We start from the raw sequence: 23,778 nt of genomic DNA on the forward strand, positions 1-23,778 counted from the left end.
CAGTTCCTCAGTTGCTACCCCTGTAACAAATGCCCTGCAAGGAAAACTGGAAAATATTTCATGAAAGAGCAAAGATAACACAAGACTATCTGGCAAAGGCTGGAATTTAATATTAATGGCTTTCCTTTAGTCACTGTATTTCCTGTTCCTAACTTAACCCTCTAAAATCACCAGTGGTCAAAGAAGGGCTATAAACTTTTCCAAATCTAAAAGGCTTTTCCTTGAAAGATCTCAGAACATTTGGCAAATATTGGGGACTGCTGAGGGCTGGCTGTCCTCTGAGGATGCTGCCCATGTACCCAGTGTGCAGAAGCGTATTTGGTTCCTGAAGCCAAACACTGAAATTTAGGTCCCCCTTTGCAGGAATATCTTCCTTCACTGTCTCCCAGTTCATCACAGGAGTCCAGAGAATGAGAGGAACAGAGCTCCCCTTAGAATCATAGAATCATAGACTATCCTGTTGAATTCATGCTCCAGATTCTGTGTGAGAAAAACCTTCCCCGCAGACAGATGGGTAAGAGATACACAGCACTGATGTGACTGTTACATGGAGACTGCTCACGGCTGTGCATGGCTCAGCTGCTGGCATATCTAAACAGCTTCATTCAATAACAGTGTACCAAAATTCTCTTTGATAGTGAGCTGGACCAGGCCCCATCTCCCCATCCATCCCTGCCAGTGGGTACTTACCTGGAGAAGCCCAAATATTAGTCAACATGGATATGAGGTGCAGACCGTAGCTCTTCCAAGTCTTGCTATCCCTTGGTGATCCTTCTGTGCCACCCCCATCTTCCATCAACCTGGCAAAATACCTGAATTATTGAGCTGATCCACCAAGAGGAATTTTAGACTGGAAATATCTAGAGAAAGATGGGTCTCATTAAGGTCTGCAGCCTGCAACAGAGCACGGTGTTGGCTAGGGCAGAAAGCCGGGAAGAGAAGCGTTAGTCATCTCCTGCCTCGTGTTCAGCCCTTTCGGACAGTCTCCTCTCTTGGAAGATGCTCTGTTTTTGCCTGTCTGACTGTTGGCAGAAACTAATGAGCAGGGCTGGTTGAAGATTTTCCATCAAAACAATATTTTTGTTTTGCCAAAAGATACTTTAAAAATTAAGCGGAAAAATTAGGAGAAAGGACTTAGGTTTTGGCTGACATTGTTGGTTAAAAACAATCCCAAACTTAAGATTTTTTAGCCAAAAATGGAAGTATTTGGGGTGAGGCAGGGAAGGAAGGGGGAGGAGGCTGGCAAGTCTTAGAGATACCCTGAAAAACGACTAGAAAGTTTTTACAAATATGAGGATATTTTTGTCATTTTTTTTCCATAGTGAAGGATAGTTCTGTTTTTAGACCCATTCTACAGGGAGGCTGGAAAACAAAAAAACATGCTTTTTTTCTTTTTTATTATACATGCATAAGCACAGGCAGCAATTTGTCTAGAGAGACACTTAAGAAAGACCAAATCTCTCATAGGAGCTGCCCAGGAGCCTATTACCCAACAACTTCAACTCTTACCGTAAGGGACATCCACACAGCTGATTCTGCTGAGAGTTCATACAGCTGATGGAAAGTCTCAATAAACACCGCAGTTGCCTTGCATACAAATAAACTGAGCCATGGGGACAGACAGGGAAAAGGCACTGCTTGCAAAGGAAGGTACTGCACATAGCTGTTAAAAAACTGTCCCTCCTGACCAGCCCGCCAGCCACAGGCAGTGTTGTTGCTAATAATGGTGCAGAGAGAATGGCACAGAAATACCTGGGAACCCACAGAAAGCTGTGTTTTTTTATTATTATTTATTTTATTTTTCTCCTTTAAAATAATTTCTTCATCAAAACACGGCTGGGAAAAGGAAACAGCTAGAATCTTCCTCACCCTCTGGGAAACGTGACTGATGGCAGCATTTGTCAGGCTTACTCAGCATCCCCTCCTCAAGGTGTGGTCACAGCCAGCACTGTGAAATGATTTGGGGAAGCTGAGAGCGATGGAACTGGTGGCTCTGGGGACCTGGCAAACCCAGGAATCCACCACCTCGACACAAGCCTGGGCATAATCAGAGGTGGCAGTGCTGAAGCCAACGCAGTGCAAGTGTCACAGAAGGCAAACCAGCTCTGTGAGAAAAAGGAGATGTTACTAGACAGCGGAGAGCAGGGGAGGCTCAATTTTATAGTGATTTCCTAAGGAATTATACCATGATTCTGGCCAGTATTTATATTTTAGACAACACTTATTTTTTTTTAAAGGACTAATTCAATCTAGATGTGGATTTCATACCTTTTTCTTAATGAGAACAGCATCGGGGGAAGCACGCTTAGAAGTACTGACGTGTCCTGGCAAGGGCTCAGACTGCTGCAGCTCTCCTTGCTGACAGGCCGAGCTTGACTCTCATCCCACGACAGCCCGGGGTTACAGTCCCGGCGACTTCCACCACAAGCAGCTCTGGCTCCCGGCCGCCAAAGTGATAAAAGACTTCTTGTGCGAGCATCTCAGGAGGCAAGTTTGGTGCCAAACAAAGCTGCAGTCTGGTCGGGCCTTTTTGCCATCAGAGACAAAATCAAGGGGAATAAAGGCAGAGCTGGGGAAAGAAATGGAAGCTGCAAAATATTCAAATAATGCCTTTTCCAAGAAAAAGAAAAAAAAACAACACCAAAACTAAAACAAGAATGGCTTGTCTGGCTTTGCTGGCCAGGCCCTGGATGCTCTCATCTTCATGCAGGCTAAAGGTCCTGTTAGAGGATTGCCCTTTTTGACACTCTGAGCAGTTTCCCTGCCTGGCTCCACAACGGCTGCAGAAGGATGCTGTGTGCAGAGACCTCAGAGAAAACTGCTGGTGATCTTTTGACAGCTGATGCTTTTTGGGGTAGCAGAGGCAGCCGTACGGATTGGCATGCTACCAGAGCTCTCCTGCTGAACAAATGAATCTTTCCCTCCCTCTGCCAGCCCACGTTTTGAGCAGGAGCCAAGCTCGTGGCTGGATCTTGCCTCTCAGTTGCTGCGAGAGGCATCTCCGAAGTGATGTGCACTTTACCCTTCGCTACTTCCAGTAACAAAAAACGTGTCTGAGGAGAGAAAACCAGAGGGGAATATCCCTTTCCCTTCTCTGCTAGCAAGGTAATGGCAGTGTAGGCTCACTCACTTCATTCAGAAGAAACCAATGTTCATCTCCATGCCTTGCTGCTGCCAATAACCCCAAGGAGCTGCTTTGGGAATCTTCTTTTTCCCCAAGACCGCCTGCAGGCTGTAAACTCCTCAGGGAAGGGCCATTTCTTTGCACGTGGCCCTCCAGCATCCCCATTTGGTTGCAGCATCTATGGAAGTGCCACTGCCAAAAGAACACTGAAACGTTAGAAAAGACCTCAGAAATGAATACCAGCCAGAAAGCAATGAGACACAAGGTTACTACAGGAATATTTTTCTTCAGAGTGCTGAGGGAGGAGATTAAATGCACTTGTGCTGGTGAAGGACTGCTTTGTATCAGCAGCAAAAGTAGTGCAGTTTCTGGTGGGTGCAAAGCTCATGGGACACAAAGCTGAGCCAGAAGGGAAAGGGACAGAGATTGTGCAGGAAGGGCAAGGCCATGAAGTGGGTCCACGGGGAACAGAGGAAGGAGGCCAACACAGGCATCTCAGTTACACTGAGACCATCATAAGCCCAAGGCTCAGGAGGGGCTGGAGACACCGAGGACACGAGGGCTCACCTGGATCCTGAGTCGTGCCAGGAGCCAGCCCCACACCTGGACGCCCTGTGGGATCTGCCATGCGTGCAGAGCTGCTCCCTCCCGGGGCCGAGGGGACGCCGGGGCCTGCGGCGTGACCAGACCCAGCTGGAGGCTCCAGCTCCACGCAGGCTGCAGAGGGATGAAAGGATTAACCACCCCAACAGGAGCCTTTCACAGCCCAGCGAGAGGAGCTGAGGGAAACCACAGCTTTCCGAAGCCCAGCTGCTTCTTTCCAGCTGAGGCCGAGACCTACCCCGGGCTACGTGGACCCAGCCGGCGTCTCGGCTGTGGTAAAGCACGGGGTGCACACATGCGAGCCCCAGGCATCAGCTGCAGCACTCTGCTCGTTGGGAAAGTCTGTCCGAGCGTCTGGCCACCATTTGGCAGAGCCAGCAGCTCTGAGAAAATAATAACCGTGGTACAGCGCGGCCTCCAGACATTCATCGTGGGGTCTGTCACATGAAAGGGACATGAAAGGAGATGAGGCGATGTGAGACACACGGAGGTCAGCGCTGGAGACTCCCCGTTTGCTGCTAGGGGCTGTTTGTGGCCCTTCTCTGCTTACACACATTCATTTAAACTCTCCCTGTAAGCAGCCAGCTGTTCCCAGCCGAAGTGAAGATGCTCCAGTCCTCTTTGCCCAAGGTGGTTATGCTGTCGGGAAGTCTCTCTCCAGGCAGACAGGCCCATTTCTAAAGAGGGTGAAGAGAAGCTGACAAGAAGGACAAATAAAAATGCTCTCTTAGAAAAGAGAACTGGCCTTGTGCATTAATAGCATTTGAGGAACTCGTCTTCCTGCTGACCTGCCTCCAAATCCAGGTAAACACGAGGTTGCTGAAGGGCAAGTTGTACGGAGAAGCATTACCTGGCACCTTCAGCACTGGTCCAAGCACTCAAAGAAATGTTGCTGAGCTGTTCCCACAGCCTGCCTGCTTCTGGGTGCGCTCACACAGCAAGGTGACCAACCAGGGGTACAAAAAGCTCATCTGCAAGCAGGTTACCAGGGCTTCTTTTGTTACACCATGAGGAAAGAGGGAGTGCATTGATCTGGCACCTGGCTCAGTTCTTCTCTGCCTGCACCCCCCAGAACGCTGTGTTTGTGCCCACTCTCCAGTACGAAAAAACACCTTTTCCAATGGGCCATGTGGTGTAGGGGAAAGCATGAAGTAACACGCAGTTTTCCTCACCAGCAGCAGAAGGTCCAATAGTAACGCTCTGGGTGATGCACAGATGATGCTGGTGCTCCATTTTTAAGCTTTTTTCGACAGAAATTTCCTTCCAGAGAAAGCAGGGTCCCGCTGCCTTGCTGTGAGAGCTCAAGAGACGGCGAAGGTTGCTGTGTGCACCAGGGCTTGGAGGAGAGTGAAAGAAGCAGGTGGAGCTTGTGGAGGCACAAGTGAGTTCCAAGCAGCTGAGTGGAGATTATGCTTTCCTCGTGGTCCTTTTGTGCCAGAGGACCGGAGCCATCTGACCCCATCTGCCTGTGATGAGCTCGGCTGAGGTGTCTTAAAAAGACAACTGAGATGATGGGCAAGGAGAATGGCTCCAACCCAGCTGGTTTCTTGCTTGGAAGATGGGGTTTAGGGATAAAGGAAAAACAGCAAACTGCTACATGCAAAATAGGCAAACTAAGTACATAAGCCTACCGGATTTATAGACGACATGTTGGCACGTACCAGGAAAATTTCAAGCCAAATGTATGACAGCATTCCTTACACCCCCCCACCCTTTGCCATATCCCACAGCTTAATGTAATGCCTTTTGGCTTCCAAAGGCTTATAGCTATGTTTTATTGTTTAAACAGGTCAACAATTGCAATCATATGTTGACTCCAGGCAATACACAAACACGATGATGTGTTAATGTACAGCAACACTTGGATGGAGTTCCTAAAATTTTGCTGCTGTTAAGAGCCATGTGTATGAGGGCAGCTGGACTGGCATCTCCTAGGGCTACCTTGGAGAACCAGGAGCCCTATCAGTGCTGTGCTATTACCAAGAAGCCAGCGTGAGATCAGCAAATGAACTCTATTTTTAATGTAAGTATAAACACCATTTCTGGAAATCATTTTGGGAGGAGGACTCTCACACCAGCTGCAGAAGCTAGGGCTTGTTTTTAAGGTTGCTTTAGAAAGGTGCTGCTCCCATCTCCAAAAGTGTCCTTTTAACAAGATTTGAGCTGGAATCGGATATGGATGATAGCATCTTTATAAGGCAGGACGGGAAGGGATCCTACAGGCGTAACTGTGTGCAGTTATTGGAAAAAAACAACAAACATCTTCACCGGGGTGATGGAGGAATGAAGTAGTACAAAGATTCTGGCTGGTGCCTACAACAAACACATCCAAAACACTTGGCACTGAAGTAATTCTGTTTATTTCACACCAGAGCAGTGTGCAGCTAGGTTATGTAGATACCGTTCCAAGGAATGGAATAGTTTAGCTCCAATATAAATTTCCACATGCTCAGCAGCCTTCGTTATCAGGTTGCACCCGTGGAGCAGCTACCATTAAACACACAGCTAGCTGCCACCTCGCCTCAGCTCCAACATCTATTGAAAGCAACCTCTCCCAAAAGCACTTGCAAAACGTCTCTCCCTCCGCGTGTAACCTTCAGGCTCCCCGCAGCCTGCTCAGCCATACCCAGCGATTTTCCAGGCATTTTCTGCTGTTGTGTCACTGACCACAGACCTTGCTAGACAGTAAGCAGGTATTAACATTCCCCGTGCTTTATTTTGCAACCCAGTCGGGACAAGACCCGTAATTTTTTGCTTTGTTAGCACACCAGGAACAAGAGGATGCCCGACTTTTGCTGACAAATGACTTTTTACCCCTACCACAGCTACCAAACAGTTGGCCTAGACTTAACCAATTTTCCCAGTCTCAGTCCAGTATTAGACAGATGCATGATGTACTGCTTACAGCTCCACTCCCTGCTCTTAATTTTCATGTTAGCTGTTTGATTTGCTTTGTATTTTTTTTTTTTTTAAGTTCGGAAACCTTATTAAAGTTGTTATGGAAAAAATAAATTTATTATTCAACATACTCATTTCTCTTTTTCAAAATGGAATGATCCTCTTTTCTTTTTCTTTTCTTTTTTTTTTTTTTTTAGGTTTTCATTTACAACTGGTTCCATTCAGTTTGACTGTTTTCATCTTTTCTATTTATAACCAGCACCAAGAAGAAAATTACCATGGATACAGTACATATGCAAATTAACTAATGGAAAAATATATACATTTCACTCTGTAATGAAAAACTTAAATGATATTATTGCCATGGAGGATATATCCCTGTATTATAATAAAATATCAAGCAATAATCAACTGCTAAGATTCTTCTCCACCAACAAAATTAGCACCATACATGAGATAGTGAGAATCTACACTCAATAACACAATTGTGCAACTAGAAATGTACAGTACTTTAGTAACAGTACAGAGTATTGTTTACAATATGGAAATACCACCGCTGTAATCTAAAGAGTGTCAATCTTTTACGAACAACAACTAAAAAAGAATGTATTGTCATAGATACACCGAAACAAACAGCTTTCCTTTCACCAGGATGGAGTAACTGAGGGCAGAGCATAGCTGTAAATTCATAGTAAAGCTCCTATAAAATGATACAAAACAGAAGGGCATGAGTATCGAACAGAATTGAACACTTTTTTTCTTTGTTCTTCTGGTTATTATAAAATGGGAGGGTTGTCACCAGATAAAGCAAGAGAATGTAATAAAATGGAGCTGTGTTGTGCCATCAGTTTGTAATCAAAGTTGGTTTCTTATTATTAAAAAAGGTTGATGCACACTAACCTGTGGACTGTGAGAGCAAGTGAGGTGGTTTTCAGTGCTCAGATATTCAGAAGAATTCCTTCTAAATTCTTTTTTCCTTAGGTAGGACCCAGAATTTGGGACCAAATGTCCTTTGAAGTCCAGGACCAAGTGTACCGGGACAGGCCTCAAGTCTAAGTAGCCACCATGAATTATTTGCAGAAAAAAATAATTAAAAACTTTCCTCATCTATGCACCTTTCTAGGAGCTCACCCACTGCCTAGACAGGGTGACAGATCAGCACCAGAAGGAAAAATAACCCCTGATATTTAAAAACCGATTCAAACAACTTTGATTCCCATTAATAACAAACGCACAAACTATTTTTCCAAGAAAACAGAGAAGCCCGGTGGCAAATCCTTCAACAGGTCAACGTAAATGTTAGCAATGCCAAAAAAAGATCAGCGAGGGGGTGGCATTTCATCAGGTCAGGCCAATTCACAGGCAAATGTTGCCCTTTAAAGGAAAAACTCTAAAGCAAATGAAGGCTGTAGGAAGAGCCAGCTCAGCCACGATGCTGTGAGGTGCCTGTGGTGACAGGGAGGCACGAAGGACAGTCACCACCCCTGTGTTACCACAGCGTATGACAGCAGGCAAGAGGGGAAGCTACTGCTATAAAAATATCAATATAAATTAGGTTTTCTGGGCTTTGTCTGCTCTCTTGGAACTTTCTCATTAGCAGTACCTCTACCTATTCATTTGCCTAACCTGACACCATTGTGGTATTGCAAAAACCTTGCATGTCGCCCCTCTCACAACATTTTCCATTGCTTGCTTGCTAAGTAGTTACACAACCTCTGCACTTGGGCTACAGGGTGGGAAGAACAGAAGGAGGTCTGATCCTGACAATCAGACGCCAAAAGAACGTCCAGCATTAACAAAAACAAGTTAGAATCATTTCCCTAATAGAGAAAATCATCTGGGGAACAGGAAAGCAGATCTGTTTGTGACAGGCACTTGGGAGAAAATTGTGTGCAAACGTGGCTTTGTGCATACAGGCAAACCCTTGTTTGCACACATGCTCAATTGCACTCAGAAGCACAGATGCGAATGTGAAGCCCACGCAGGATTAGTCTGTTGATGAATATTAGTTCCCCGTGCTCTAAAAATTTAGCTGTTGATAAAATGCTAACGAGTTATTCCAGTGAGATTCTGCATATTGAAATAAGGAAGAAAAAGTTGCTTGAAAGATATGTTAGGTACTAAGAGTCTTTATCCCTCCTTGCATTGAAAGGAGACAACAGCAACAAAGACAACTTGAGGACAGGTGTGAGCTGCAATTCCGAGCGGCCCAGGGGCTGGAGTAATAGCTGGGCTTAGTTCTGCACTCATCTCCGAGGAATAAAACAGTAACACACAGTTCTAGAGCGAGTACAAAGCTGCAATTCATCCAAAAGGCTCTGTTTGTATTGTGAAGAGCGAGCTGTAACTTAACCACTGCACAACTGGCCTTAGAGCCTGGCAAGGGAAATGATACGTGCTGGAGTGAGATGTGATAGAGAGACATCGATCTGGAGGACTAACAGAGGGGACAAACTCTGCCCTGGGTAGAGCTCCCGTTTCAAGTCTCACATACCAGAGAGGAGTTTGGTTTAAAGTGCAGACACATGGAAGAGAATATCATATATGCAGCACTTTCTAAGTGCTCTGATAGCACCAATCCAATAGCACCAAACCTGACAGCACCACAAAATTAAGGTAGAAAGCATTAAAATACAGTGAGCAAAATCCTAACCCTTACTGAAGGCAATAGAAGTCTTGGCCTTAGGGCTTCAACAAGCTCAAGGTTTCATCTTGAATGTCTTATATCGCTTATAGCACTTTTGACTCAAAATGCTACGTAATCTCAGCTGTATAAAAGAGCCAAGGGACAGGAAACACCTGTTCTGCTCTCCAGTCCATCCTTCAAAGGTTGTTCCAAGGCCTGTTTCTGTACCAATGCTATCCAGTTTCACGGTCCTCTTAAAACAAACAAACAAAAACAACAACAACAACAACACAAAACAATCAATCAAACAAAAAAAAAAACAACATTGTCTCATTATCTGATTGCCTTCTAAAAACTGGAGAGAGATTAGACCAAGCGATCCCCCACTAAGCTCTGCTGGATGAAACGATTTCTGGCTTTTTCCACCTTGCTGTGTATGGTTCTTGTGTAAAAATTACTACCTACTGCTGTTAATAAGCTTCCATTTCATTAAGCTCATAAATTAGGCTTCAAAAAAGAAACTATATTATTTTGGGGAAAAGAGGGAGGATTGTTTTTTAGAATTGGAAAGAAGAGCAGTCCTTAGTTGCTCTAAAAAATATGACTTGGAATGTTGGATATAATTGTATTGAGCTTTCTGTGGGAATTTCAGAGATGTCCATCTTCTGCTATCAGTTTTCACAAGCTTTTTACAGCAAATCCCCTCTTTAAATTAAGCATTTCATTTATGTGTGTCCCTCCAAGTCCCCTCCACAGTGGGATAACTGTTGGGAATTAAAAACATCAGTTGAAAGCCAAGATTAAAAGAGTAAGTAATGTCTCTAACTTTGCTGATTTGTTTTGCCAGAGGCCTTCCTCCATGGAGGCACCCATAACCTTAGTCAACCTTGCAACTCTTGTCCTTTTCTTTACTGGTAGCAAGCCATCCAGTGGCTGGTGATTTAATATATTAAAGTAAAAAGCATTAATGAAAAAGGTAAAGATGTCAAGATATGATAAAATGATTGGCTCCTTGAGATGACTCTTTTCTGCTTTTGGTTTGGTTTGGTTTGTTTTGCTTTTGTGTGTGCTTTTTATGTTTATTTTTAATTTTTTAAGGTGGATGAGTGGATTACTTTGGTATCCAGTCTGTAGAATTAGTTTCAAGTCTTATTAGGGATGCTTTGGAATCCACCACATTGTAGCAAACTCATGAAGTTCCAGTACTCAGACCTACTAGTCCGTGACTTACATACAAATAGCTGTAATACCCTAAGAAGTAGCACAGGTTCATTAACTCTTCTGCTGCATCTTGTTTGCATAAAAGTCTCTGCAAGTCTGGCAACACCGTTGATACCACCGCATGTCTTGGCACAGGTTCTTCTCCCGGATCACCCTGCAGTACACTGTCCACTGGTCGCCTGTGCACTTGTACGTGAGAGCAGCTTTGGACAAGAAAAAAAAGGCAAAACTAGCAGATTAGCTAGACAGCAGCATTGCAGGGGTGATCAAAATCCCTGCATACGAAAGAAGAAATCTCAATCTGTCAACACTGGAGACTGGATAATGTTCTTTCTACTGAGATCGCAGGCAATGGATAGAGAGCTCTCGGAAGTGCTTGTTGCAACATTGAAGTTTTTGCAGAGGAGCAAAAGCAAACCTCGTTTGATGGATATAAAGCTAAATTGATAGGTGGGAAAAATAGTAATTCTTAGTGTAATAAAATACAGACGGCCAACAATTAGCTACTGGGAGGGAGGCTGGACGGCAGAAACCCACTCAGATTGACAAAATGTTTGTGCAGGGGGAAAGTAGTGTAAAGACACCATTGCTGAATCTGTTGTCACTACCATTAAAGTGTCACAAGTGGTTTTATAAGTAAGTGACAAGAGTAAAAACTGCATGTGATGAAAGTGCATAAATACAGTGAATGCAGTCAAGTTAATGCTACTTGATTTATAAACTGCATGTAGCAGTCTTATGAATGCAGTGATAATTGGAAAATCTTCTAGATAAATCTTGCTGCCTTTGAGGTTGGGAAAAATGGACTAATTAGAGAACATCCAAAGGTGCTGACCCAGCAGCATCTCAAGTCCCTCGTTCCTCATCTCTGCCAGACAAAACCAGGAAAAACATTTATTATCCTGCGTTTAGCTGTGAGTCTCAGTGCCAAGCACCAGAAACCCACGACAGTAGATCTGGTAGGAATGCGTATCACTGAAGCTTCTTTTAACTGGACAAGTACTAAAAGTTCAATAGGATCTGATGTAATGAAGTTGTACTTCTGAGAAAAAAAGAAACATGCAAACAATTTTTTTTTAAATTGTGAGAAAAAAAAACGGACTCTCTTAAATGCAGAGAGGATAGGGCTACTTCTAAGTCTGCCAGTAGTGAAGGAGATCTTTGAGGGTGTTAGATCCTTCCCCTCTGCTAGCTATGGTTCCAGCCAGGCAGTTTTCAGAAACATGATGTAGCTGACTAAGACATCTTGCAAGAATGTCTGAGATACGCTGTAAGAATCTTTACATAATAGAAGGGCACTGAGCCACAAATAAGGTAGGACTCCAATATGTTAGAGGTCCAAGATCCCTTATAGGTTTTGAAGACAGAAGCACGCCTTAGAAGCAACATGGTTCAGGTGCCATGGGGACAGAATAAATCCTCTCTAAATGTGTCTTCACTGAGGGACACTGGACACGAGAAATGAAAGCCAGGCGAGGTGAACTCCAGTCTTAGATATTTCTGACAACAATACCTGGGATGAAAAACATTCTGGAGTGGGGACAAGGCAGACTAAGTTTTGTAGTCTACTGCATTTTTTCTGGATATTTTTTTCTGTGAGGTTTCTACGGCAAAACCCAGAAATTAAAAATAATCCAATGGAACCTGCTTGTATATAGGAAGAGTAAAACATTCAATGATATATCTTTCTGCTAATATCAAATATCATTGTTTCTGGCCCTGGTGATTCCAAGCCTGGTTTAGAAACAAAAGCATCCCAAATTACTTGCAGATCACTTTCAGCAGGGACTTGAGCCTCCTCAGTCTTCTAAAGACGTGAGCTTTTTATTGCTTTGTCCTAAAATGTGAATTAGGATGGATTTCTTGTCTCATCAGTGGCTTATTTCTCAAATGCAATGTTTTCCCTCCACTATGCTCACAGTGCTAAAATATCTGGGAAGTACTCTCAGATGTTTTTAAACAGAAGAGCTTAAAAGCGCCTCAGTATGACTGCATTTGCAAGAATGAAATTTCCCATACTCTCTAAAAAAACAGATGTTAAACTGTTGGAAAACAAATTTCAGTTCAGATGCCTCAAGTCCAGTCCTAGTTTAAGTGTTATTTAACCTCGGAAAGTGTGATTAGAAATGGTTCTCTATTACTTCGCAACTCCACCTTTTCATGTGTGCTAGAGGCTTCTCAGGCTACAAGAGGCTGTGGAGTGGAAGCTGCTCTGTCTGGTGAGACCTTAGCAGTGTTGTTTACAACCCAGCTTCTTGTCCTGAAAGCAACGGGAAGCATGGATGAGGCTATGTCAGAGAAACTGACGGCTTAGTTTAGCTTCATTTTACTGGTGATGATGTGTGAAATGTAAAGAAACCAAATCGGTTCTCGGAGCCGTGGCTGAACAGCTGAAATCTGAGGAAAAAAAATATCCCCTTATAAACTAAACAAGTATGACATGGAAAATTATGGATTCTCCCAATTTTGTATTACCAGAAGCATTCTTAATTAGAGCCATTTCTTAAACAGAGAGTTGAGGTGTTCCTGGGAACAGAGGGCCTGTCACCGCACACTCAGCTCGGCCAGGTATGCCGGGGATGTGGGCAGGCTGAGGGGAAGGACAGTGGCAGAAAATCGGAGTTCACAGAAGAAGGCTGGATGCTTTTGTGCCTCCCAGGGTAAATTAATTCATCAAACCACATTCTTGTGGCAACAAATGAAAGGGGGAAAAAAAACACAACAATGCCAGCCATGCTCTGCTTGTCCAGGTCACGTACTTTCCTTGGGGCACAGATGAGTAATGCACCACACTTCACATCCACCCCAGAGCAAGCAGGGGGAGAGCAGTCTGGGACTGAGAAAGGTAAGGCTGCCACCTCCCTCAGCTCTCTGATCGATCAATCCCCCTGCTTGTCTGCTCCTGCTGGTCCCTTGGGTCTAGCCACTGCTGAGCTCTGCAGCTTGGGCAAAGCCTGAGAGAGGGATTAATTAATTAATGGATAAGAGGGGACCTAGCCACACTAGTTGAGGGTCTGGCTGGGTGGCCTTCTTCAAAATTCTGGCCCCAGGTAATCCTCTGAAGCCCCATTTTTCCTTTTTATTATTACTTTTAACACCAGGCATGGTGGGACCTTGAGCTTTTTGTCTGGTCCTTCACCCCAACACCCCTCACTCACCGAGTCTGGGCGAGGTAATTGTGTTGACATTGATCTTCTCATTGCAGACCTCCTGGTGGCACTGCCTGTAGGCCGCTGGCTTGGACAGGATGGGACACTCGCTGCCGTGGCGCCCGGTGACTTTGTGCATGCACTGCACCACACGCGACTGGAGGCCCTTCCCACAGGTTGAGGAGCACTGGAGGAGAGAAGGGACTGAGACACGGCTGAAGCAGAGTAGCTTCAAAATCATATATATGTGTACACCATAAAAATAAGTGCCAAAACTGGAGTGTGCAGCGGGCTGGCAGCTAAGTACGGTGCTGAAGGCTCAACACAGAGTGAACCCGTCAGCCAGGGACTCTTCATACAGCTGCTGCATTTGTCCAGGATGATTTTGCAGCTCCAGGAGTGCTGCGTGCAGAAGAACAGCTAAGGGAGCTGTTGTCTTTCTGTCTGGACTCATTTCACCATGAGTCCACTGACACTGACTGTCCCTCCGGATACATGAGGCTCAAGAAGACAGAAACACAATTCCCTCTACTAGCCACAAAGACACAGAGCTGGAAAATGTCTCCTGCCTAATACTGCACGAGCAGCTTCCACCTCCCTCTCCACGAGGGACCCAGCAGAGCTGGTTGCCTTGGTTTAAAAACCTTCCCCAAGACTTGGATAGTTTAACAAGGCTTCTTCCCCAGACAAGACGACCACTGCCAGGTACTGATATGGGATAAAACCAAGGATTACAGCAGAGGCAGGCAGCTCCTACAGCATGCCCAGCCCTCTAGAGAAGCTCCGTTCCAGCACACAGGAGAACACATCAGGTATTCAAGTACTCACTCATCCATCCCTGCTAACCGTCTGGCACTTGCCTGTCCTCCTGGGAGCAATTGCAACTTGTACTCCCTGAGTTTTGGCTTCTATTAGTCAAGAGGCCCAGGCTGTTTATATGCTCTCTTTGTTGTCATACAATTGGAGTCCCTACCTCTCCCTCCCTCTTCCTCTGGCCCAGTCACTTGTGATTTACAATGTCCTACTTGCACGCAGTTCAATTTTAATAAAACAAACGCAGTGAACACAGTGAGGTGCACCAGCTGGAGTTAATAAAAGAACCTTGTATTTAAAATAAAGAAACAATGGGTTGCAGGACTTTGGTAAGATTCCTATTTCTGCTAGAGCCACACACAAGCAAATGATGGGGAAGAGGAGGTAGGGGAAAAGTCAGGAAATCTAATTAGGATGGTGTCAAAATGATCATGTTTTCTGTCCTCTGCTGTTTCTGAACAAGGTCAGTGCAGTAAATACCATCACCTCTGAGCAGTGTTTTTTAAAAATGACATGGTGGATATCTAAGAGGTTCAAAAGAAAAGCAACATCGGGGCCGGACTGAAGTTCAAGTATGAACGATGCGCACGCAGTGTGGATGATTTTAAGACTAACGCCCAGGGACAGAAGAACACATGGATGCGTGTAGTCCTGCACCTCTCCCACCTATCACTTTCTTCTATCACAAGAAATCCCTGCTGCTTCTCAAAGACCATCTGATACAAGAGGCATGGCTTTGTTCTGGGCTGGAGCACAGGGAGCTTCCCCTTCCTGCGTGCACCACTGCAAGGCCTGACGCAAAATGGGCTCAGATGAACAGAAGGGCGAAATAGAGCCAGTGGAGTCCTCCTTCAGTCAGCTCAGTGCAGAAATACATTGATATGATTAATTTCTGGGTAGGAGGTACTGTAGGATCAGTGATGTCCATTGACAAAAGTAAGACAGACTCCACCTAATTTTCATCTTCGATCACTCACATTGATGACCATTTATTAAACAGCTTTCCTGTATTTGCTTTACTCACCAGATTTTTATTTGCTTTTCTTGAGAGAAAATGTGTCCACCTGCTCTTTGTTCCTGTTCTGTCCCCAAATGCCATTTCTCCAGGACTGAACGTCTCCATTCTGAGCAAACTCTGGCTCAGATCCCTTCTGGACTTTGCCACTACGCCACTCTGGTGCACAACTTACCTCCGTTTTCAGCTATCCTTCCCCTCCAAGACCTTACTATTGTATTCTGAAGGTAGCAGTCATGCTAAATTACAAGTTTATATATGTGTTTTCAAACTTCTTTTTTTATTTAACAAATGGTTGTTGCTTTTTTTTTTTTTCCTTCACATACTTCTTATTTCAAGTTTAGTGTCAACACATGAGTTTACAGCAGATTTTTTTGCACTTAAATGTTCAGATGTTGAATTTACATGACAATTTGGTGACTGCCTACTAATACCTCAGCAATTGTTATGGTGTTTAGGACCATGAGGAATGAGCCTTTCCCTTGTATGCCCTACTGTGAGATATTCCAAACTGCAGTCATTGAAGTCCCGTATGTAACCCCCTTCATAACATGTGCTTCTGGGATGAGATGGAGGCATTGCATTAGTCGTGGGGTGCTGTTCCCCAGCACTGTGCATCCTCAGTGATTTCTACCAGTCTGGAAGACAATCAGTCAGAGCCACTACTTTTAGGTTTAAAATTAATAATTTTTATCCTGATTAAATGCAACTATTAGTCCCTTCCACCTCACTGGTCAAACTCCACCTCTTATCCTCAGGATTACAACAGCACTTGTAGTCTCCAGAGTGCTTTACTGGTCTTCTCACAAAACTTTTTGCAAGGGGAGTGAATTCCACATCCATTTTACATACAAAATAGCTCTTATCACATAGGCATAAAATAACCATGGGGGTCCCTCACAGTAATATAGTGAGTCTGAGACCTCTCTGGCTTTTAGGCGCTCCCTGTGTTTACAAATGCTCTAACCCCCCACCAAAGAAAAAAAAAAGAAAAAAAGGGAGCGAAAGAAACATTTTTCTCATAAGGTGAATAAAGTTTTCAGATACTGATATACAAATGCTCACCTACCTTTGACTGTGTTCCTGTCTCTGCATTTGTTAACCAGCAAGGAGGGCAAGCACTGAAACTTTTTCCACAGACACTGCCAACTCCAATCCTTAGACAAATAACAGCAGAGTTTTTGCCCGAAGCAGTTTTATTCCTTCTCCTGGGAGACTGGGATCATCACCTATGCTATGCAATTAGTTTTTCACAGCCAGGAAGACGGATTTTAACATCTTTCTTGAACTCTTTTGGGCTTGGCAGCTAAAGGAAGGTTGGACATCTGGCTTATTTTAAGATGAAATTTTCAACTCTGTACTTGGATTGTCTCTTTCCTAGGAATTTCAATAGGAAATAGGAATAGATACAAAATACATACAAAGGGGGAATTGTTACTCATGCTGCACGATGAAGAGAGGACATCATTAAAAGAGGCATAAAAATCAAACTCCAACTGAACAGAAAATTCCCATAAATACCTTTCCTCCTACTCTGGACAGCTAAATGCATCCCTTCGGTCTCTCTTTTCCCAAATATTTATGGAACAATTAAGTATATCCATGGAAAAATTTTCAGGGCTGGATTCACTCTGTGCCCTCTGACACAGGACCCTCAAGCTTGGACACTGGCATAAGGAGCTTGAGTTGGGAAAGCTGCTGCAGCCTTTCTGCAAACAGGGTAACTTCGAGGTGGTCAGCAGCTGCCAGCAAGAGCACGTAACTTGTGGGAGAATGTGGGCTGGTACTGAAAGCACCCCTGCAGCCCAGCACCTCATCCATCCTCAGCCGGTTCAGTTCCACTCTGCAGGAGGCTGTGAGGCTCCAGTGCTTCACGGTGAAACTGGCCCAATCGTGTTTAAAATGCTGTTGGTGGACACTGACTTGGGTTGTTATACTGCTATTAACAAAAATGTTCTGAAAATCAGAAAAGCTTTTATAAGCATTGATGTCGCTCGCAAAATACGCACACGTTTTGATGCCGCAATGGAGGGAGGTGATCTGTGATCAGGTCTGGAACCATGTGCAGCGTGGTGTGGGTCTCTGCCTGCCTCCTGGGCTGCTTGGCAAGAGCCGAGAGAAAATCTGCAAGCATCTTGCCTGCCCTGGAAAACCAGGGACTCGAGGAAATGCAGCGACACTGGTGTCAAACAAAGAAGCGTTTTCTTCCCGTCCACCAGGCATTGCCAGCACTATCGCTATCAGAAAAACGCATATGCAAAATTCACATAGTTTAGCCACAACACACTGAGCTGACAATAGAGCCACTGTAAACGAGAAACTGACACACAAGCAAAAATCAAAGGCTTGTTCAACGCTGTAAGAAAGAGGGGGTTAATGACCAGTTACGAAAAATGAACCTAATGAGCCCTTTTAACTCCCAGTTTAAGCACTACTTGAGAAGGCAAAAGGAATACAAAAATGCCTCCATTCACATTCCTTGGCAGTAACATGCAAGCCAGTGGGGATATCCAGAAGGAAATAAACTCACAAATTATCAAGGCAGCAGCTGCATTCATCAGCTTAAAGAAGATTTATTCACAGAAAAACTCCAACCTTAAGACCAAGCTATGATTTTTCAGCTGGAATGCTATTTCCACCTTAGGATACTGGTATGAAAGCCTGAAATCTACCAAAGGTGAGGACAGATGTCTAATTGCTTTGAAAGCAAATGCCTCAGGAGAATAATAGGTATTAAAACAGGATGAATTTACAGTAAGTGCTGAGATCTGTCAGGGAGTTCATCAACTCCTCATGTACAAAAGATACCTGGAGACAGAGAGAGGAATAAGAATGAATTAAGCCAGGGCAGGCCTGCCTTTGGGCAGCTGCAGGAATGTGTAAGAGGGAGCAGTCCAAACAATCCCCGTGTTGAAGCTCAATGGGGACAGAAAAAAGTAGATTTACCATGGCAGAGGACAGGCTGTGATGTGTTTGGGACTGAATGGAATAACGAAGCATCACTTGTGCCTTAGCTGAGGGCTGCTGACCTGACAGGGATGCACTCAGGCCACACGTCACCTTTAAAACTCTCACTTCTGTAACCTCTAAGAGATGTTTCTCTCTTCTGTAAGCGACTTGCTTCCTCCAGCAGAAGGTCAGAGCATCCCTTCAGCCAATCCTGAATGCACTACAATATAAGGCTGATCTGTTGTGGGGAGAGATAGCTCAAGATAACAGTCATAACTAAGCTGAAGGCAAGATTTTTTTTCTCTATTCATCAGTCTGCAGGCATCTGAAGTTTACAGATACTAGTTTGTCCCCAATTTGCTGAAGGTTGCTGAAGCCAAGGATAACACTATGGCTAAAGCTTCAATATTTGGAGATACAGTCATGCTTTACTGACTTCAGAGTTCAAGTATTTCAAGGCGTTAGGATAGGGCAGAGTTTTTCCCCTGGGGGTCTTTATTTCTTGCCTCTATGAAAGTCAGAAAGAAAGCAAGACAAGTTCCTATTAATAACATTCTAACACAGCATCTGAGATGAATGACAAACGTCCTGGAATTTCTCTGTTCCTGAGACTTTAATGGCATACATGTGTGCGCTCTGAGAGTCGGTGCTCTACACACCTTACCGTCAGGCATTTTATGAGTATCACTAATTTAAACTCTGGAGTTTTAGCCGAAAAGCAGCATGCAATACACTTTCATAAACACCAGTTCAGCTTTCACTATGGCATCACGCTAAAGAAAGAGATTTCTGTCTTTTCGACGATAACATCTAATTAGCCCAAAGCAAACTGTAAGCTGTTTTTCAAGCTTCCCTATTCTTTTCTTTCCTTTCCTTTTTTTTTTTTTTTTCTTCTTTTTAAACCCCAGATCTGTAAAGAGAACATATCTGGTCTTGCTTACAACAATCTTTCATTTGGAAACTTTTGTGAAATGACTGATTTGTTTAACTTAACCAAGAAAAAATGCATACCCTTCTGACTCAGAATGGGAAGAAACAATAAATTATAGCAGAAAATGCTCATGGCTGATGTGACAGTATCTTAGAAGGAGAAGAGAGAAGCAATCTTTGCAAACTGCCTACAGCTGTGCTTTCAAACTGCATGACCCTAAGGAACAAGACCTGACCAGCATGTCTCACTGCTTAATTAAGCTTGACTTTGCTATTCTGAAAAGTTCCATTGTGCACAGAGAGTTCAGAGATTAAGAGCTGAATGCATGAATATTCTGGGTATTGACAGTGCCCCTAAGTACTTGTGCAACGCAGCCCAGGTGGATGCTAATGAGGAAATGGCATTTAATCCATCACAGCAATCGGACAGAATTCACGTCACAGAATCACAGTTTATCCAGAGTTGGAAGGGACCCACAAGGATCATTGCGGCCAACTCCTGGCTCCACAAAGGACTACCTAAAAACTGGATTTCAAGAATGAGCGCGAGTAATAACAGCAGAGATATGAAATGATAGAGTATTGTCTACAGGGTGTGCCAAATTGTAGCTTGTGTGCAGTGTTTTGATCTGTGGCAGGTATGAGCAGAAATCCTCCACAGCTTACTCCATCCATAAAACTTTGTGAAAATGATGCTGATAAACAACTTATGTAAAAAAAATAATTAAGCTAACTTCAAGCTAGATAGTAATGGAAAACCATAACTATGTAACCGTGGAATCACGTGGAATTCAACTCAGGCTGACTGCTGAAGGATTTACACTACTTCTACAACGTATGTACTCACGCCAATGCTGAACCATGTTTTTATGGGCTACATGAACTACAGTCCCACACTGACTGCTGTCACAGATGGAATTCTGAAAGAGTATCTTGGGAACTGGGGCTCCACTGAACACATTTTAGTTACTCATCACTTAATGATCAATGCTACCTGAATGAAATTTATTAAAAAAAAAAGCAATTAAAGACCCCATTGGGATTATTTTATTTCAGCAAGAGGCTGTTCATCTCCATCAGATCAGTTCTGCCTGAGTGTTCTCTGGACAGGGAGCTACTCAGCTCTGAAACAGACGATGAATGCTGCGTTTCATCACTTTGCAAAGTCAACCCAGGGATCACCAGCAGGTTGGTAATAATTGCTCTTTAAAGATATTTTTGCAAGTTGTCACCTTAATGCCTCAGTGGTCATTATAAATCTCACCAGGCTTTTGGAAAGGCTGCAAAATTGCAGCAGTCCCTACTAGTGACACATACTGTGGTTGTAAGGATTCAAAGGACAAAAGCCTCTCCAGTTGAGTAGTACAAACATTAAATAGTGAATTACCCACTTTTCATCTTTTTTAAAGACGTCATCCTAAACACTGTAACATCTCAGAGTAATTCAGAGAAAATGAATGCCAATATTTGAACAGGCTTGTCCGGCGTGCTTTCTTCTTTTTCACATGAAAAGGAGTGAAATAGTCGCGATGGCATTCCATTTCAAATCCACTGATCTTGGTGGGAGGCTTTAATTCTCCATCAAAAAAATGCACTTAATGAATGAGGCTTTTAAATAAAAAATATCAAAAAGGGAAAGTTATTCTTCCAATTAATAGGATCACTGGAGGCTGTATTGGAACATGAGACAATAACAGTGTAACAGAATGTGCTCCACTTCAAACAAAACACTGATGAATACGGCCTTTTTGCAGCGCTCCCCTTTCCTAAGGAACCATCAAAATGATTTCTGCAATGGATGTTCCCAGAAACTCCAGCAGAGATGAGCTGTGCCAACTGTTGTGCAAACAAGAAACAGCCGTGGCCTCAAAGGCACGATCAAGGCTTGGTTCTCCCTTCACTTTCCATGCCTAGGCTTGTGTCTGTAGCTGCATTAACCGGGGCTGACAGTTACCACAAGGTCTAGAGAGAGCTTCAAACTTCTTTTAGTGCTGATACGGACTAGGACTTAGCGGTGTAAATGCATTAAGTGATGGTCCCATGGCCATCCAGAGGCCTGTAGGTAAGCTGAACTTGTTTTAGCTGTCCTTTCTTTCCTCCAGTGTGTATTTGCACTGCAGGTATGAAAACTATTTCTTAGTTTGTCCGCAATAAAGCAGTACAGGTGGTAAAAGAGGCTGTGATTTGCACATCAGTGATTGCTGGCCAGAGGAAAAAAACAACTCAGGGGACAAGAACGAGCAGTGCAATTGCTGTCCGCTACGGCAGTAGGTTTAGGACACACTGATGATCTGGCTCCTGGCCATGCCTACAACTACAGATGTGGAAAGTTAAAATACAGAAGCCTGCTGGGTCCTCTCCTCTCCTATCAGCTGTGTCACTCTCTGGAGAGCAACTGATTTGCACCAGTGAGACCTGTGGACAATTTTCCAATGTCAGTTTCTAGCTGTGGTGCTGAATGCACATGAGCAGCCATAAATCAGAAAGCTGTTCGCTAAGCCAATGCAAGTAAGAGGCAGGAAAAGCTCTGTCAGCTGCAGCGTGCGACTGCAGTTTTAAGCCACCATCCCTCCTGCAGAGTTTTCTCTCAATGCAACAAGAAAAGTTATTTTCTCCAAGGTGGAAGGAGATGACCTTTATGAAGAATTAACAAGTTGTCCATGGTTTATCATGAACAGATGGCGGGTCAAGCCATGAATTTGTAATGAGTGTTAGAACAAAGGACAGTTTGCTGCTATGTTTGCAACAGTTTTGAATACACCTCTCCAACCACAGCTGTCCTTGATTTGCTCTTCTTATCATGTAATGTGAGTTAAGCGTTAAAAGTGAGGCATATAGAGGATTTTTGTTGATGTTCCCAAACATTTGGACCTTGGAAAACATGCCTTCCTGGCACTGGAAGATTGTAGAGTATTTTGAAAAAAGCAGGCTTCTCTGTGTGCTGTAAGGTTTGGGGTTTTATCTCTCTGAGAGCGCAACCTCCTGCCTTCCTGCCAAAACAATTAATTTGCAATTACAAAAGCCTTGTTACCACCCACCGTGATGAATGACTGCTGATCTTCAGTATGAAACACCTCAATGTCTGGCACAAAACCAGTATTTTTCTTATAGGAAATTACTTTTTTTTTTCTCCCTATTGTTAATATTCTCCTGGGATGAGAACCCCCAGCCAGTATTTCACAGGCTCAACAAAACACCGTAAAGAAATTGGCAACTAGTGATGTGCAGGGAGGGCAGGTGGCTATAGGGAATATTTCAGGTGTGTTTTATCATTATTGACACGATTTGGCAACAAGAATATTTTTTAACATCACACTTTGCCAAGCTGATCATTCCTAAAGCTTTGCAGATTCTGGAGTGTACAATCTCTGAATTCAGTGAAAAGTTGTGCCAGGTGGTTATAAAAAATGTGAAGTGGTAGAAAAAGCTTTGTCCTCCGCTTCTCTCCTTTGCTCAAGGAAGCTCAGTTTGGGATGTCATATATTTATTTCCGTTTTCACCAAAACCCATGAATCTGTGATGGTTCCTACACAAGACCCAAGGTTCTTGCACAGGCCAGCAGGCCAGATTCTGGTCTGAATGGCACTGGCAAAAACCTGCAGTAACTTAGGTGGCTGAAAGAATCTGCATTTATACTAACGTAAGTGAAGAAAAAATATGGCAGAGCCAATATCTTACAAGGTTTCTATGTGTCTTTCGTCTTCTAAAAACCTTTTCATTGGGCTATGTAATACAATAGGTTAATGGGCCAAATTGTTGCCTGAGGGACAGAATTTGCATGCTTAAACTTCTACCCACAAAACTGGAAAAGCACCCTTGTGAAAATCAGCACTAACGATGGAGTCAGAGCATCTTGCTTGTAATTTTTGCCTTCCTTGATATAATACCACTTAAAAAGAGAATAGCCAAAAGTGACATGGGAAACCCTGAAGCATTTTGTGCTCTTGGCGTGAAATACAATACTTCAGTCACAAGACAGAAGTAGAGCGTGTTGAATGAAACAACGAAGTAAAACTGGAAATGAAGAAAAATACGTAAAAGTCTTCTGGAGAATTGCTCCTGATACATAATCTTGCCTCTTTGGTTATATCCTAGAAGAGTCCATAAGCCAACTGGACAAAAGGAACTGAAGAAGTACAGCCTTGGCCTGTATGAGTGCAGCTGAGTGATTTCCCTGCTTCATTATAACTAGAGCAGAAGGGGAGAGCATTAAGGACAGAATGGGGAAGCCTGGGTAGCTACAAAGCAGTCCCCAGTGCTGCTCATCCTCAAGCACAACTGTTCCTTGTCACTACCACACCTAGCCAGCACATCTAGCAGGCAGCTCCCTGCAGCAAGCCAGTAATGTGCTCCCACATCATTTAGGACACGTGTTTTCAGCTCCAGGAGGCACGGCAGACTTCAGTGCAGTCAGTCCTGATCCCTTCAGGTGTAGCCTACAGCACGCGAG

At 43.8% G+C, this 23,778-nt stretch overlaps 1 protein-coding gene across 2 annotated transcripts in view; it reads right to left on the reverse strand.

Annotated features, from left to right (window-relative positions):
• Positions 1-6,071: 6,071 nt before the first annotated feature.
• Positions 6,072-23,778, reverse strand: part of ADAMTS17 (ADAM metallopeptidase with thrombospondin type 1 motif 17) — a 172,407-nt gene continuing 154,700 nt past the window's right edge. For both annotated transcript variants that reach the window (XM_027465888.3, XM_027465887.3), the window contains 2 exons: positions 13,631-13,808; positions 6,072-10,675 (listed from right to left, as the gene is read on the reverse strand). In XM_027465888.3, the coding sequence (XP_027321689.2) occupies positions 10,524-10,675; positions 13,631-13,808 (330 nt within the window). In that variant the 3' untranslated portion in view covers positions 6,072-10,523. The remainder of the gene's footprint in view (positions 10,676-13,630; positions 13,809-23,778) is intronic.

Source organism: Anas platyrhynchos, chromosome 11 (genome assembly GCF_047663525.1).
Source record: "Anas platyrhynchos isolate ZD024472 breed Pekin duck chromosome 11, IASCAAS_PekinDuck_T2T, whole genome shotgun sequence".
In the NCBI taxonomy this organism is placed as follows: domain Eukaryota; kingdom Metazoa; phylum Chordata; class Aves; order Anseriformes; family Anatidae; genus Anas; species Anas platyrhynchos.